General features: G+C 52.7%; 1 protein-coding gene across 1 annotated transcript in view; it reads left to right on the top strand.

The window, feature by feature from the left end:
• The window catches only part of LOC144724666 (tyrosine-protein phosphatase non-receptor type 4-like), a 59,368-nt gene that overhangs the window by 18,913 nt on the left and 22,360 nt on the right, over nucleotides 1–18,095 (top strand). The window contains 8 exon segments of the mRNA XM_078603964.1: nucleotides 2,331–2,438; nucleotides 4,550–4,592; nucleotides 6,622–6,700; nucleotides 9,613–9,657; nucleotides 10,334–10,386; nucleotides 12,317–12,437; nucleotides 15,893–15,980; nucleotides 16,598–16,686. Of these exon segments, the coding sequence (XP_078460090.1) occupies nucleotides 2,331–2,438; nucleotides 4,550–4,592; nucleotides 6,622–6,700; nucleotides 9,613–9,657; nucleotides 10,334–10,386; nucleotides 12,317–12,437; nucleotides 15,893–15,980; nucleotides 16,598–16,686 (626 nt within the window).

Genomic DNA, 18,095 nt, shown 5'->3' with positions numbered 1-18,095 from the left:
GGTGGGGGGAGGGGGGCTCTCTCCCTACCCACAGTGGCTGCCACCCTCCGCCCCCCCCCCCCCCCATTTTTCTCTTCTCCTCTCTACCCCGCCGCCCTTTCCTGCTGCTGTTTCGCAAACCTTCACCCCCCCCGTTCTCTCCCGCTAATTTGCCCCCACCCCACTGCCACCCGCTATCCTCTTGCCCCCCAATGTTGCTATCGTCTATTCCCTTGCCTCCTGTCACTCTCTCTGTTGCCTCCCCTCCTCTCCCATCCCGCGCCCTCTTCCCCTGCCAGCCTCTGTCCTACCACCTCCAGACACTGCCCCTGAGCCCCGTTGCCCCTTTGCTGGCGCTCCCACGTGCCGCCGGCCCCCGTATATTGTGCCAGTCGCTCTCCCCATCTGCTGCCCTCCGTCCGATCTCCCCATCCCATTACCCTCCTCCATTCGAGTCTCTGCCCCCTATCCCGCCGCACGCCATGCTGCAACCCCCTACTACCGCCCCCTATCCCAAGGTTCTCCTACGCCATCACCCCCCCCCCCCCCCTTATTGACTGCCCCCATGCCGTTATTCCTCAACCCGCACCTCCATATTCCACTGACACTCACTGCTGCCCCATATCCCAACCTCCAATCCTATTGCCCCGACTGACGTCTCCATATCTCCGCCGCCTGTTCTGCAGACCAGCGATTCCACCCCCTATCCCACTACCACCACTACCACCACCACTACCACCACCACTCCTCCCTGTTGCCCTCACGCAGTCCCAGCCATATGTTCGCTGTAATCCTCGTAAGTGGCTTGTTCGCTTGTTTTGGAAAGCTCACGCGCGCGCACGCTCGCAGGAACATACACACGTACACAAAGACACGCGTCCCCCGTGTAGCCTTTAACAGACTTTTGGGGCAAGTGCTGTTAGCATGCAATCTCAATGGAGAATGACAGGGCGATATGGTCAACAACACACCCGATCTCCTTTGTCTTCCCAATGCTTATCCTGCCAGGTACTCATTTAAGGCTGAGTCGACCTAGGGAAGGCCCAGGAATGGTTCAGATATTCGTCACCATGATTGGCTGCGAGCGAAAATTTTACTTGGGTCACCGGATTCGCAGCGAAGCGCGGGAACCGCTACACTACCGCTCCAAAACAAACAAACACACGCACACACGCGCACACACACACACCACGCGCACACACACACACCACGCGCACACACGCACACACACGCACACACGCACGCACACACACGCACACACACGCACACACGCACACACACGCACACACACGCACACACGCACACACACACACGCGCGCACACGCACACACGCACACACACACGCGCGCACACGCACACATGCACACACGCGCACACACGCACACACGCACACACGCACGCACACACACGCACACACGCGCACACACGCACACACACGCACACACACGCACACGCACACACACACACACGCGCACACACGCACGGGGTGGCGGGACGATGGCCCACATCTGCCCGAGCGCTCGCACCAATTAGCGCTCGGTGGGCGAGGGCCGCGGGTCGTTAGGGTTCGGAGCAAGCTGACCGAGCATGGATCGGGGGAAGGGGGGATGGGTGGTGGTGGGTGGTGGGAGGGGAGGAGGGGAGGGGGTCCCCTTCGCTGATGATTTGCTCTTCACTCTACCTACTGTGGCCGGTTCGATGGTTTCATTCTCCCCGAACTGCGCTGGTGATGTTCCCGAACCTTCTCTTGAACGAGCACAAATAATCGTGATAATATTATTTCGTAGTTTCATATTCTTACAGCGCAAAGCCATCACAGGTGGATATAGTCTTCTGTAGTTTCACAGCGGAGGCGGGGGGGGGGGGCAATGTTGTTGTGTGTAATCCAAATAGAGTAGGTTGCAAGTGGATTTTCAGCATTGGGATGTTTGGCCAATACCAGTTCCATTGTATGTTTCTTTCTAGCTATGGGAGGAAAACGGAGAACCCAGAGAAAACCCATGCAGAACAGGGGGCGAAACATGCAAACTCCACGCTGAAAGGCAGGCGGCCCAAGTCTGGAATCAAACCCAGTCCTTTCTGTCTGTGAGGCGCGAGCATTACCACTGCGCCCCCCCCCCCCCCCTTGCCGCCCTGATTCTAGGATCGATCGTTCACAAGCGACGAGCACCGTCGTTCATTCGCTCGAAAAGACGTTTTGACGGCGGCACGCTTCGGGGTGTTCTCTCGGCTTCGTCCCTGGCTCCGGGAGTCGCGTGCGCCGAGTCCGCTGTCCGCCGACCGTGCTGAGCGCTGCGCTGCCGTGCCGAGCGCTCTCTCACTCTTTCTCTCTCCGTGTGCGTGGCCTTCAGAAGCAGGAGAATGCCCAGATGCTGCTGGACTACGTCTGCACGTACCTGCAGCTGGCTGAGCGCGATTTCTTCGGGCTGCAGATCCCGGGAGAGGGCAAGGCCGGCCCGGTGGGTAAACGCGCGCGGGCTGACCGCAGAAGCGCCTCTGACCTCTTCTTCACGTGTGCTCCACGGGATGAGTGAACTTCCTCTCCCGTCTTCGACGCGTCGTCTTTTCGCCGTCGCCGCCGCTGTTGCCTCCGCGGTCAACTGATAGTTGAGTGCGTTTGGCGATGTCGTTCTCATCGCGTGGGGCCGGAGCAAAGGCAGGGTGCTGCTGCGTTTCGCACACTCGGTCCGCGGTGGTCTCATGGTCGTGGGCAGCGACATAGCAGCTGCTGATGCGGCAGCTGCTGCTGCGTTTGTAATCCTCATTTAGTGATTTTGAACGTGACGCCGATAGACAAACCACTCCCCCCCCCCCCCCGCTCTTTAACGTCCGCTGTGAAGCGGGTGGCCCAGTCAGTCGCCCCTCGGTTGACGTTTTTAATCCGTTCCACAAAATAACTGTTCATAGAATTCAATTGTAAGTTGAAAAATAAGTAAAAATCACTGAGGCCTTCACGACTAATTTTATTAGTGATAAAGATTTTTGGGTTAGGTCGCAATAGAACCCAAAAACCTTTATTATGAAAAATCACCCAGTCTGCAAGCGAGCTTTTTCCACTGCCAAAATAGAAAACGTAACAATGTAAACAAAGCCAAGTCGAGGTGTAAACGCTCATAAATGGCCATCGCTGATTGGCTGAGGGCATGGCTCAGCCCCACTTTCGAGCGCTCAGATTGGTCGAAATTGGTTACCACTAGTCAAAATGTTAACGTTAGTCAAAATGTTAACGTTAGTCGAAATCATGGTGTCCTCTATGGGAGGCGAAACCTTAACCGAAAAACCGTGAACCGATGTCACTGTTAACCGAGGGACTACTGCACACGCCCCGCAGCGATGACCAGGGCGAACGCACCGCCCCTCGAATCATTCCGTCGGATGATTCCACGCCGTCTCCTTCTGCTCTGCTTTTCCTCCTCCTGCTCGCTCTCGAGTGTGGGTTATCGCTCATCGTCGCCATTCACTCGAAATCCGTGACACCTGTCCAGGCCACACTATTAACGCGAGCGCTCGTGCGTACACAAAGAATCCAGATGCAAGTTGATTTTATGCAACGTCCAAATGCGATCACATGTCACGACGCCCCACAGAAATGGGGGGGGGGGGGCATGTTTATTTTATAGGGCGGCATTCGCGGGTCTCTGTGATGCGAGTCTATTGGTCTCTATGCTAATCTATGGGTCTCTATGCCAGTCTTTGGGTCTCTGTGATGCAAGTCTGTTGGTCTCTATGCGAGTGTATGGGTCTCTATGTTGCGAGTCTATGGGTCTCTATGCCAGTCTGTGCGTCTCTATACGAAGTCTATGGGTCTCTATGGAAGTATGAGTCTCTGTGTGAGTCCCTCCCCTGTGGGAACCTGTGGGTCTCTGCGTGGGTCTCTGCGTGAGTCTATGAATCTCTGTGAATGTATCAGTCTTGATGTGAGTATACAGCTCTGTGTGAGTGTATGGGGGGATATCTGTGTGAGTGCGTGGCTCTGTTGAGTGAATACACTGGTCAACAAAAAAAACATTTTTTCTGGCCTGGACTTTTGCAGCTGTTTTAGACTAATTTCAGGGTGCTGATTCCAAATCTGATCTCAGATTTGCTCTATCACATCTCATTTTTATGCTATCGGCATACCCCATTTTCATTGATTTTACCCGAAATTAACTCTGTCACTTATGATTGCAAGTTGTGCGAGTCAGTGACTGCTTTAGTGTTAAAATATGGTGCTCTATTTTTAGGATAGTGTGTTTATAATATAATTTTATGTAGATATCCACATTTATTTAATATTTTTCTTCTGCAGTTTTTATTGAAAATGCAATATTTGATATCTCAAAAACCTGATGTGATAGACAAAAACTAATGCCACATTTGGAATCAGCACCCCAAAATTACCTTAAAACCGTTAGAATACCTTATGCCAGAAAAAAGTGTGTTGACCAGTGATATCGATAGGAGCCTGTCGGCAAAGCAGGAGCCGATGTACTTGCGCCTGAGTTTCATTCCTGGCGCCGCAGGCTTTGTTAGCGCCGTTGGAGTGAGTGTGAAGCTGAGCGTGATGTTGTCGCTCGCTCTCTCCCCGCAGAAATGGCTCGATCCAAGCAAGCCGATCAAGAAGCAGCTCGGAAGTAAGTACGCCGTCCCCCTCGGCACACCACATCCTGTATACCGCTTGCTTGTGGCTGCGGCCCCCGCTCCTTGGTCACTTGCCCGCCACCCGATCAAGTTCTTCCGGTGACGGGGAAAGAAAACAATTTAATTCGTTGAGAATTTAAATCCCTGACGTGTGCACAAAAATTTTAATTTACGTTTATCAAGGTTAGCGCTCACTTGAGTCTCAAGACTTTTTTTCCTGAGGTTCCTTGCATGGGGGGGGGGGGAGAGGTTTGGCCCCGAATTGGTGTTAGAAACGGGCTCTTTACTGCACGTGGGAGAAACTCAGGAGCGCCCGGAGAAAACCCACCACGCATCCGAAGACGGATCCACGATCCCACTTGCCGTACGGTCCCATCTACCGGCCACCTCCCAGGCCAGCGGTGGGCGTTTTTGGCTTTTCACAAACCTCTGCGTGATCCAGCAACCCCTTGCCTCCAGAAAACACCGCGACCCAAACAGCAAGTCTTGGTACATCGGAGAGTATCGGTTCATCTTGATTCGGGAAAGCATCGTTTCGTCTTCAAGACCTCCCAGCCCATTAGCGGGTTTTTGGCTTTTCACAAACCTCTGCGTGATCCAGCAACCCCTTGCCTCCAGAAAACACCGCGACCCAAACAGCAAGTCTTGGTACATCGGAGAGTATCGGTTCATCTTGATTCGGGAAAGCATCGTTTCGTCTTCAAGACCTCCCAGTCCATTAGCGGGTTTTTGGCTTTTCACAAACCTCTGCGTGATCCAGCAACCCCTTGCCTCCAGAAAGCGCCGCAGTGGCCGGTTTGATGACTTCCAGCGGGCAAAGCGGTACCCGGTTGAAAACGTCCACCGCAGATAAAATCTAACCCTGGGTCGGTCCGCCGGCAGTGGCGTCGTCGGCAGCGCCGATTGATTTTCGCTCACGTCGCGTTTCTCGCGTTGGGTTCAGTGACCGCCGATGGTAACGACGCTTTACGGGGCTTCCTGCGTTTTCACTTTCGGCTGCCCACTGATCGAAAGTCCCGCAGGACCGTCTCTCCCAGCCGCATCCGCGCCGTTGCGCACGTTGTTCGGCGTGCCGGTGACTTTAATGGGTTCTTGATCAACGCTTCCGGCAAAATGTTTGTTGACCGAGCCCTGCCGAGTAACCGTCGACTCGACACCGGGTCCGTGAGCCGCAGCAGAAATCGGGAGCAGCTGAGGTGGCTAAAACTTTATCAGCGCCGCTTTGTATAGGCACACACGGCCAGTAAGAGTGGATCGCATTTTATAGCCTCGCTCATTTCAAGTGGTTATCACTTAATTCGCTGTTGCTGGCCACTTGAAATTAATTGGAGCCACTTAAGTTGCGGCACCCCCTAGTCCTGGTCCGGTGGTACCCGACAAAGTGGAACGTCTGCACTGGACTCCGTGGAATGAAAGATTACTCTTTGGTTCTTTCGGTAAAGTGACGTATAAAGAGAAAATAATGAATTAAATACTAGCATACGACGTTTCGATTGCAACACAAGCAATCGTCGTCAGGTATAAATGAAATAGAAACACAAATCTAGTAAACTTAGAAATGTAATGTAATACAACAGAGAGTCGGATAACATAACAGTCAACACCCTACCCTGGTTGATTACGTTCTTCCTGAGAATGCTAAATTTGAGAGAGAGATAAAACACAGAACCAGAGACATATAGATAGAAATATAAGCAGACAGATATCACAGAGATACATAGAGAGAGATACATACATAGGCACACAGAGAAACCACGCCTCTGTGTCGAGGCCTTAAATAGAGAGAGGGGGCGGGGGCGGAGAGAGAGAGAGAGGTTAGAGAAATTAGCATGTCAATGAGTGGCACGCTGCAAAAGCTTGGAAAAATTAGGAGACAGGGAGAGAGACACACTGAATAAGGTTTGGCTCACTTTTTAGCGCAGTGACGTGTGTGTGCGCGCGCGTTTCAACGCGGAGAGGTGTGTACGTTCAACACGGAGGGGTTTGCACGTTTAACACGGGGCGCTCTGTATTTTAACACAGAAGGATCTTCAACCGTGTTGAGCTTTCGAGTCAAGTACTTTGTCCGGGACCCCGACCGGCTGACAGAAGAAGCCACCAGGTGATACTGCTCGCTGCTCACTGCTCACGCACAATTTTTTTGTAACACGGTAAATCACGATGACCATATCGCCCGCAATGCGGCGCTCAATCTCGTCGGACCTGTGAAGCTAAGCAGGCTGGAGCCTGGGCAGATCTCTGGTACGTGAAGGCCATGTGTAACAGGTGTTATAGGTTTGCTGCGGGGTTGGGGGTTGGGAGGTTACATGGCAGAGGTCGCAAACGGGTTTTGATTCCTTACCCGTACCCGTACCCGGCCGCACCAGGGTCGCAAATGGGTACCCGTACCCGTACCCGGCCGGGTACGGGTAACCGTTCCCTACCCGTACCCGTACCCTACCTGAAATGAGTGACAAACGGTGACTCACCAGTGACTCACGGCCTACCCGTACCCGGCCGCACCAGGGTCGCAAACGGCTAACTGTACCCGTACCCGGCCGGGTACGGGTAGCCGGGTATCGGGTAGGGTACGGGTATCGGGTACCCGGTTGCGACCTCTGTTACATGGCCAGCAGAGGGCAGTTCAACAAGACCCACCGTTGTACTGTTCTACGCTCCCGCATCTGTGTGCCCCGCGTCAACCCGTGGCGACCGGTGAAGCGTGGTCAGATAAAGACGCGACCCTCACGGCACGGGGAGGCCCTCATCCAGCAGTGGATTGACAGAATGTGGCTGAGCAGTGTACATTGATCCTGTGCAGGTGCGTTGTGCTCATAGTTCCTGACGAAATGAGGCTCACGGACAGCTGATTAACGCTCGATTCACATTACAACCTCGGCTAGTAACATACCAGTATGGATCCTTGCCGTCAGGAAAACTTCAAATCTAGAACATACCATTTCGATTTAAAGCTTTCGTGACTGCAGGGATTCATCTTCTTGGTTCTTTCGGTAAAGTCACGTAGAAGGGAAATAATAAAATAATAAGTGAGAATTATATTATTTTATTACGTTTTGTTTATTATTTTATTACTTTCCTTCTACGTGACTTTTACCGAAAGAACCAAGAAGATAGAACATACCAGTTGGTGATATTTATAGGTATATACAGGGTGCTTACATTTTTTGTTTATCACTTATATGGGACTATTGTTTTTATTGGAAAAAGAACGGATAAATACACTGTGACATTTCGATTTAAAGCTTTCGTGACTGCAGGGATTCATCTTCTTGGTTCTTTCGGTAAAGTCACGTAGAAGGGAAATAAAAAAATAAAAAAAACTTTATAATGTTTTATTTGTATTAGTTTATTATTTCCCTTCTACGTGACTTCACCGAAAGAACCAAGAAGATGAATCCCTGCAGTCACGAAAGCTTTAAATCGAAATTCACCCGTACTGTGATACCACAGTACGGATGTGATAACACATTACAGATGTTATAATGCAGTACAGATGTTAGAACACAGTACAGAAGTTACGATCGTGATTAAAGGAGCTAATCTCGCGGTACATGGGAGAGTATCGGCACGTCTTGCATCTTTGATTCGGGAAAGCATCGTTTGGTCTTCAGGACTCTTGTTATCAAAGTGGCGCGTTCAGATCGTCGCGTTTTTCTTTTTAAATTGAATGCGACGGTGATTATCTCGTTTTGCGTGGAAACATGCCGATGGATAGCGGCGCTGCGGAGATAATCCGCTCATCTCGGCCGATAAGCGATGGGGGGGGGGGGGGGGACGATGCTCGGCGAGAAGCATAGGGGCGCAGCGAAAAACATTCTCTTTCAGAAAGTACTTTTTTTTTTCTTCACTTTACCCACAAAAGTGCTAGGTGGCTGGCGATTTTTCACCCGGGTCAAAACACAGCGCATGCTCGCCATTCAAATGTTTGCCGTTCACTACGTCATCGGCGCAGGCATCGTCAGCCTTGCGTCTGCCGTCTGTCTGTCATGTTTTAGCTGTCGTCTGTTTTCTATCAGTCATCTGTCTCCTGCCTGTCTCCTGTCTCTTCTTCTGTCCGCCATCTGTCTCTCATCTCTTTTGTTTGCTTTCTGTCTCTTGATCTGTCTTGAAATACGTTTTTCTCAGTGGGATTCCTTGGCTTGCATGTTTATTACAATATACTATGGTGCAATCGCAATTTTTCAAACACCTACGGTTTATGATGCAACGTCGATTGATGTAGCGCCGTCTAAAAGTGACCTCATATCACGGTGCGGTATAGGAACGACGGGCGTGTTCGTTGTATCGAGAGCGGGAGAAACATTTAAAATCAACGTGCGTTTAGCATATTTGGCTGCTATAAATTTCCACTCCGTAAGTCACTTCGTTGAGCTATCATTTGTGGTGGCCAGGTCGCTTCTGAAAAAAGGCTACGTAGCTCGGTGCGGCCTTACCTGGTAAAATAAAAAAAATAGTTCAAATAGAAAAGAGGCGGTCGGTCTTAGGCAGAGGAGAAGGGGAAGAGGTTTGAGGTGAGACTTGAATAGGGGCAGGGAGTCAGCAGCACGGACGTCTGGGGGTAGGGATTTCCAATCAAAGGGGGGCGGCCGTGGAGACTGTCTCAAGGAAGCTTCACAAACAAATGAGTCACGTGACTCTTATTCACGAGTACTTTTTGGTTTTTTCGGTAAAGTCACGTCGGTAAAAAATAAAATAAAATAAATTAAATCACGACGTTTCGGAGGCAACACAAGCTTCTGTCTTCACGAGGTTCCTGCATCCGCTTGTCTTTGCCAGTTATATTTGTTCACCGTAAAGCATTAACGATGGGGGCGGTAAGCTTCTCCGATGAACGTCTTGCCCGCCCGACCGCTCCCTTCAACGACCCTAACCCCGCACGGCGGCACGCAAAGACGCACACAGTGACGCACAAAGACACACGCACACACACACACACAGGGCCCTGGCCCTATTGGATGAAGTGAAACACGGCGACCTGTTGTGACCTTTGACCCCGCGTTCTCTGTCCGCCAGGCACCTGTTTTACCTTCAGATCAAGAAGGACATCCTCGAGGGCTGGTAAGTGATTCGCCACCTCTGAGAGCGCCTGCGAAATCTCAACGATCCGTCCGCCGCCGCTCGTTCGTATCGATCGGCCCGGGCTATAGATAGAAAATCGTGCGCGCGGAGCTCTCGGCCCTGCTGGCCGAGGCGTGCACACGGCCCCCCTGCCCCTGCTCGCCCCCCCCCCCCCCACCTCCGCCCACCCGCGAAAAATCCATTCGGTGAGCGCTGGATAGTACCCCTCCCCACCAACCCACCCACCCCACCCACCCACCCCACCCACCCACCCCACCCACCCACGCACCCCCTCTGTTGGAGACGTGCTATTTATTATCGTTTGCTTGTTTATCCGGAAGAGGCTCGAACCGAGTCTTAACGTCTCTCCGTCCGGAGTGGGGGGTCCTGCCAAGTTCTCGCGGCAGGGAGACGCGACGGTTTGCGTTGTTTTTTTTTTACTACGATCGAGTAATTTGCGGCTTTTCACATTTGACAAACTTTGACCGTGACACCGGCACATGGTAGCGTGCTCTTGCGAATGACGCCGCGGGATCTTTTGTGAAGCGGACTGTGAGCGAAGGTGCTCGCTAACGACACTTTCCCCCAACAGTCTGTTAAGGCGATACGGTGGGATCCTTTGTCTTTGTGACGCGTGTGTAACCCTGCGGTGTGACGTGCGCGCTGTGTGCCGCAGGCTGCCCTGCCCGCGCGACATGGCCATTCAGCTCGCCTCCTACGTGGCGCAGGGTGAGTGAGTCACTGCCGCTTAAAATAAGCACACGAACGCGCACCCCTGGCTCGCCTCGGCGCAGCCCCGTTAAGCGCTGGCACATCATTTTAAAAACGTACCCGCCGTGTAACGACCCCCCGTCGTTGAAAGCGGGGGGCGCGGCGGGCGCGATGGGCAGGTGGCATCATTTCCAGCAGCCGAGGGCTCTCGGTGATTCCCGCTGGGAAGGGGGCGTGCGGTTGGTACCGCTTTTCATGAACCGTGAATTCTGCGAGGAAGCCATCCCAGTGATGGGCCTCATCAACGCACACAGCTGTCAGATGAGGAACCGGCCAAACGTTAGGTAAATTACAGGCTGATTGCCCTCCGCCCCCCCCACCTATCGCGCCCCCCTCTCCTCAAAACGGCCCAACAATTCCATGCTCAGTCTCGCCACCACCATCAACCGCCCTCTACAAGTCCACCAACGTTGACACTGTCCCGGATCCCGACTGGTCGCTGCGTGCATAATTACAGACACAGAGACGGAGCGGGCACGTGGTGATATTTGGGTGGCAGCGCAGTGCAAACGTGTTCGTGCCTCGCAGCAAGAATCGCCCTGGGTTCGATTCCCTACTCGGATGGCTGCGCGGAGTCTTCGTGTTCTCCGACCTGTTCCGCATGGGTTCCCTCCGGGTTCGCCGCTCTCCTGCCTTAGCTACAAAAAAGCACGCGGTGTAATTTGTTGGCGTTGGCCAGCAGCGACACCGTCCCCTGCCGTGAAAACTCGGCAGGGTCCCTCTGAAGGAGAGCCCGAAAACTTTTCCTGCCGAGTGAACTGGCATCGCCGACGTTAATTCCGAGCGCGGCGACGTACGTCGGAAATCGCCGCTGCCGCTATCGCCGTTCACCGATGATGCCGCGGTAATCGCCGCGAATGATCGCGTTGCCCGGGTGGGCGTTGTTTGCGGTGTCTCCTGGTGGGCGCGCCGCTACGGCTATAATTAGGGGATAATTGCTCCTCCCCGTCGTTTTCGGGGGCCCTGTTTCTGTGACAAGTGGTGAAACGCGGGCGATTAGCGAGGAGAGGGGGGAGGTGGCGGGGGAGGTGGGTTGATGGCGGCCGTGGAAGCGAACGATCGCCGGATACGCCCGGCTCCCGCGCTCCGGGTGTCGACACCGGAACGGCTGAACGGCCGATCCCCTCGCTTTGCCCTCGAGATGGGGCGTAACGACGGCACGGTGAATTAGACTCGGCGGGTTTTCACCGAATCTTGAGCTCGTAAATGAGTATCGAGGCATTCGTTGGTGCTCATCTCCCGTTTGCAGCTCTGAGCCACTGATGAGAATTCCACATTCCCATAAGACGACCAATGCTGACTTTCTCACAAAGTGGTACTTATTTTATTGAACACCCACCCCGACAGATGATGGGCATAGTGCACCCTCAGCCAGCTGAGCCACCTGGCCTCCATCTGAAAACCGATCCGTACGTGTCGTATGTAACTGGTTCAGGTGACCACCTTAAGAGGTAGCTCTGGGGCGTCTCTCCAGAGGGTACTTTGGCCTACTCTTCCACGGCTTTTCAAGCTGCAGCGCGTAATGTACCTCGATTCATCCCAGCCGATCGCAGCAACCAACGCAGGGCTGAAGGCAGTCGGTCAACTAAAGTAAAGGCAAAGGTGCAGCCCTGCGGTTGCTTGCACGCAACCGCTGCTGGGGCCTCCGTTAGAGGGAGTTCTCCACGGTAATTGGCCTACTCCTCCACTCTGGCCAGACATTTTGTAAGAGCCGGAAAGTACCCACACTCTACCCCAACACACGCCCGAGTGCTTACTGCCACTGAAAAGGTGGCGTTTTTTGACAGAAGCGTTTTCGGCTCGGTTTGCCGTCACTAACTCGCGTCGTCGTTGGCGTGTGTGCGTGCGTGCGTGCGATCGTGCGATCGTGTGCGCGCGCGTCCGACAGCCGAGCTCGGCAACTCCAACCCGGCGGTGTCCGGAACCGGCTACCTCTCACGGCTCCGCTTCCTGCCGGAGTTGCCCCAGGACTTCCTCTTGGACGTCGCCAAACAGCACTCCAAGCACAGGTGTGACGGCGGGCGGCGGAGAGAGAGACCGGGCCGGCCGGAGGGGGGTGGGTGGCAGTGGTTGAAATGCCAGCGTCCTGGTGGAGAGACGAGCGTTAGTTTTACTGACGGTGTGTTTTTTATTTGTCCAAACGCTTTTTGGCACGTTTCTCGTGCGCGTTGTTCGAAACGTGCGTTTTTTTCCCCACAATGGTGAATCTGGTGAATCGGGAGTGGTCTGTCAGCAGCGTCGCCCTGTGTTTGCGAGTCGCGTGGTCCCGCCGGTTGACGTCCCCAAGGCTCTACGACTCAATCGCCCTGAGTGCGCCCGACCGATCTCGTCGGATCTCTGGGGCGAGCTGCCAGGCGACAGCAGGGCCTTCATAGGCCTGGGCCATGGCGGCGTGGCCGGGAGTTCCCCCTTGTTGTGCGTGGCGGGTTTTTTTCCCGGGGTTCTCCGGTTGCCTCTCGCGTGCCAATCGCTCGTTCATGGAATTGGCGGCACGTGCCCATGCAAGCACCCTCCTGAAAAACAAGTGCCGGTGGTGGGATTGTTGATCTGGGATGGAGAGAGTCCAGTAGCTTCGCCACTGGTATAGATTACACATGCGTGACAAGGACAGTCATTTAAACATATGTATTATTGTTGCAACAAATAGTTTCCCCGAATTTTGAGGATGTATCAAATCGCGGTAATGTGTGTAGATGTTACGTTCTTGGTAGTGTAGTGGTGATACGCGCTGGGGTAGTGATCGTGTGGCAGCGCGGCGTGATTGGTTGTGTAGTGGTAACACGCGCTGGGGAAAACGGATCGTAGGAACAGCGCGGCGTGATTGGTCAACTAAGGAGCGATGCTCACGTCGAGGTCCGCATACACTCCGTCTCCCGTGAGCGGGGACTATATATAAGGGGATGCGCACAAGCGCACGGGGTAGAAGAGTACCAGCGAAGACGGAAGACGGAGGAAGAGGCGGAACCCTGGGACCCGGAGCCGAACGTCCGTGAGAGAGCCGGCTCGTGGGACTCGGAGGTTGTGGCCCACGCCCAAGCTGGGGTGGGCCTGTAGGCTCCACGGACGTTACGGAGTCAAGAGCAGTGTGTGTAGCCGGAGGGATAGAAGCTACACGAGTCAAGTGCAGTGTGTGTAGCCGGAGGAATAGAAGCTACACGGGTCAAGTGCAGTGTGTGTAGCCAGAGGAATAGAAGCTACACGAGTCAAGAGCAGTGTGTGTAGCCGGAGGGATAGAAGCTACACGAGTCAAGTGAAGTGTGTGTAGTCTGAGGAATAGAGACCACTCGTTGTATAGTGACAAGTCAAGATTTAATAAAAAGTGTGTTACCCGTCAAGGAGTTTCCTGCCGTCATTCAATACTTCAGTAGTAATAATGATGCCACTGCTGGCTGTGATGATAAACAGCCGTTGTGTTTGGCGGCGATGGCGACGATGACGACGATGGCGATTGAACAATTTCAAAGAAAATCAACTCCACGTGAAACTCACGTCCTCTCATTGTCTCTCTCGAGGCTGCAGATTTTAGATTGAATCGCCCTTGGGTCGAAAAATAATCCCGGGTGTTTGTCTTCCGAACGTTGCAACAACCAAAAAAAAACGAGAAACCAATTGCGTCAGCCGACGTAACCCTGCGTATGGACAGATTCCCCGCGTTTGTCCGCGAGTAATACCGAGCACACGCGAAACGTTCTTGCGTTTTGGGCCGTTTTTGTATTTTCCAGGACACCCATTGGTACCTTTATACGCTGCCGGCCTCGCCGTGCGATCCGTGAATTTTGCCGAACTTGTGGAAGGTCGTTCCAGGACGGTGCAAGGATAAAGTTTTTTTACTTCAGTGAACACCTTCATTTTCGGCATCTTCCCGCAACACGTGCAGAGAAGGCTTTTGAGGTTGGCACTAAGTTTCCGCCCCTGCCACCTGACTTGGCCCACAGTTCCTCACTTTTTTCTCGGTTCCGAATAAATCTCTGCTTAAATCTGCTTCCTAAAGTCTCGCTGAAATTCTGAGAACTGCTGAGAACTGCTGATGCGGCCGTCTGCTCAGCAGCTATTTGTACTTTGTGGCCAAGGGATTTGTGTGTTGTTGTGCACTGGGTTAATTACCCCCAGCATCTCAATGCACTTCCGATTAGCACGGTTGGCTACGTACGGTGTGAAAGAAGTTCAACATACATACAAAGCACCTTACATCATTGTGATGTCTCTGCAAATTCAATCATTCTGATGTCCCCCTAGTTTTCTTTTTTTCTTTTGGCCTAGGGGACCTTCCTGATGACAGCCGTCCCCTAATTATCAATTATTTTTTTCTCCTCCCCGCCTTTGGAATGATGTCCAAAGTCATCGGGAAAGCGGCCAAACGGTCGAATATTGAAAGTCAAAATGTCAAAAGAAAAACATTTGTTTTGCCCGAGCTGATACTGGAGCCAGGATTGATTGGTCAGTCGTTATCGTTGTCAATAGTTTTTATTGTTGAGCGGCCTGGGATACCGCTGCATGGTGACTGCGATAAAAGGTTAAGGCGCAGACCCTGCAATTGCCCACTCACGCCGCTGCTGGCGAAAGGGCCTCCGCTAGAGAGGGGGAGCTCTGTGGAGAGTCCCGCTTAAAGGGCATTTGGTCTACTCTTCCACTGTGGTCAGGCTTCTTGGAAGAGGTGGGACCCCCCACCCCTCCCCCATCTTTTAGAAGAGATCTAGTCAGCGTGAAAGAGGTGGGAAGATGTGAAAAACTTGTATCGTTGTTTCAACTGCCACACACAGGAGTTGCAATCGAACCGGCGACCTCTGGTTTGCAAGTACGGTGTCTTAACGATTGCGCCGCGGCAGGAGAATGTTAATAAAATTATAAACACATCCAACCAAAACTGTGTTGTGGTACAAGTGTACAGCAACAGAAAATACCATAATTGTTAATCGCTTGTTGTTGCGATCGAAACGTCGTGATCTGTTATTTCTTTCTTTTCTTATCCACGTGACTTTACCGAAAGAACCTAAGAGTGTGAAATCCTGCAGTCACGAAAGCTTCTAATCAAGATTGGTCACATTTTATTTAACCGTTGCTTTTCTCTCTTACCAGAAAATATAAACCAACAGTTGTCACGGCTCTGATTTGGTGGTTTAAAGGAAGCGCCGCTGTTGCTAACTTTGGGGGCGGAGGCGCGACCCAGCGGCAGCGGTTCGCGGCTCGAATCTGGCAGGCCGCCCTGGTTATCACTCGGGCGCGATTCGAAAATTTGCCAAATTCGATGAATAATGACGCCGTTAATGACTCGACTGGGGTTACAACGGCGCTCCCTCCATGCCGGCAGGCGGCGCGACGCAGCGGGACGCCGTGTGAGCGGCGCGAGTACCACGCGTGCTAAATTATTATCAAATATCAATCGTGGATTTTATTTTTCTCACTCCCAACGCACCCTCCCCCCTCCCCCCGGGCCTCACCGCGTTGCGACCGCGGCTGCCCGCAGTGGGATGAAGGCTGCCGACGCCGTGCGGAGTTACCTGGCCGCCGTCAAGACGCTGGAGCTCTACGGAGTGGAGCTGCATTATGCCCGGGTACTGCTCCGCACGCCGATTCACAGTCGCAATCGGAATCTTCCATTTGGACTGCAGGAAGGGATCCAATCTCTTTCACAGTCGTCCAGTATGGGCAGGTCAATTATCCAGTATGGGAGCGTGGTGGTGGTGGGATAACTACCTCTGTGTGTCTCTGTGTTTCTGTGTGTCTCTTTGTATTTATGTGAGTATGTATCTCTCATGTGGTTACTATTTGGTCATAGTTTGGGTTTCATGGCCACAATCGCACTACTGGGGCTTGCCTTTCTTCATGTACGTATTTCTGTGTGTCTCTCTAGGTATTTCTATGAGCCTCTAGGGCGCCGCGGTGGTGAGATGTTAACTACCTCGCCTGTATGTAGGAGGTTGTGGGTTCGATCCCAACCCTGACACCTGTGTAATTGGACTTTGCATGTTTTCCCCGTGGTCGCGAGGATTTTCTCCGGGTCGTTCGGTTTTTCCCTCCACATTTTAGATTGACCGTGCATGTGCGTGGTACGTGTGTGTACGGTACGTGCGTGTGCGTGGTACCTGTGTGTGTGGTACGTGTGTGTGGTGCGTGTGTGTGCGCGCGTGGAACATGCGCCGTTTGATCCGCTGGGCCTCTCTCTCTCTAGCAGGACGGGAACAATCTGGAGGTGATGCTGGGCGTCATGGCCACGGGGATGGTCATCTACAAGAACGGCATTCGCATTCACCTGCCCTGGTAAAGCACCTGTACTGCCACCACCTCCACCACAGGACCCCCCCACCACCACCACCGCCTCTCGCATCGCATGGCACCGGTCATGATGGCAGCAGCAAAGTGTGCCAATGTCGAGGTCTGCTTCTGGCCACGACGGGAGGGCTTCAGCAGTGAGAGAGAAAGTTCGTGTCGCTTTGCTGTTACTCCTCCTCCGTGGAATGAGCGCGCAGGTTACCAGAGTGGTGTTTATTATAATATGGTCCACAGTTTGGTTGCATGGTGACAATCGCACGACTGCGGCTCCGTGACTCTGAATTTTTTTTATTTACGAAGGAGATGTGATACGGCGTCGACCTGCCGACGTTTTGATGCGGTTGATTGGTTCCACCAGCAGTGTCGAAGCCAGGATTGGGGGGTGGGGTGGAGTGCAATGAAGTTTGGGTCTCGAATAGGGCGGCGTTTATTCTGGACGTCCACTTTGTTTCCACGCTGTTCGCGCAGCAGCGGCAGCAGCGTTCTGCCGGATGTGGGTGAGCTTCTCTCGGGTGGTGACGGCGCCGGTTTGAACCGTCAAAGTCTCGCCGAGTCTGAAGACGACTCTTTTTCCTGACGAGTGTTCGCTGCAGCGGTTGATGTTCTCACGTGTCATCCCAATTGAGGAATTTGATTTGAGATTATTTATTATGAATAATAATCTGCGTGGATGGGGAGTCAGATGGAGATGAGAGGGGGGAGAGGTCTGCGATTCAAAAAGACAAAATTTAAATGTATTTAACATCTCGGTGATTCTGTCAATTGTGACGGTTTGGGCTCATGATTCGATTCAAGAATCTACGATTTAATTTTTTGTTATCACAGTTTACGTCATCTTTGTGTCATTTTTTTAATTCTGGCCCGTTTGTATCGTTTTCTTGGTTCCCTTACCTCCAATGTAACACTGGAATTTAATTTGTTGTCTCATCAATTGCATAAATATAACATGATGATGATGATGATATAATCATGCTCAAGTTATTCCAACACTCAACCCTCACAACCCAGAGGAGTCCAGTCTTCGACCCAATGGCAAAATCGTTGCGTGCGGTTTGTTGTAAAATATATATTTTTTTACGCCGCCTTCCATTCGTCCAATTCGACCGCGCGTCTTCACGGCGTCTTGAAAAGCGAACGTCAACAATGTAGCGGTACTAAAGAATGTAGCCATACAACAGAAAAAAACTCGAAGTATCCCACGCACGCACGCACGGCCTGTGACACAGCTCCCTGCGTGTGTAAACCCCCGGGGGCACTGTACCAGTTCCCACCTTGGACAGATCGTCATCGCCGGGCCAGGCGCAATGTGCGCGGCTCGATTTGGACTTTTGCGGAGAAGATTGGCCGACGTGGAAAGTTAGACGGTGGGGGTGGGGGGGATAGGCTGGGGCTGAGGG

This window comes from Lampetra planeri, chromosome 21 (genome assembly GCF_965212315.1).
Source record: "Lampetra planeri chromosome 21, kcLamPlan1.2.h2, whole genome shotgun sequence".
Lineage (NCBI taxonomy): Eukaryota > Metazoa > Chordata > Hyperoartia > Petromyzontiformes > Petromyzontidae > Lampetra > Lampetra planeri.
This window is presented reverse-complemented; position numbering and strand designations above follow the sequence as displayed.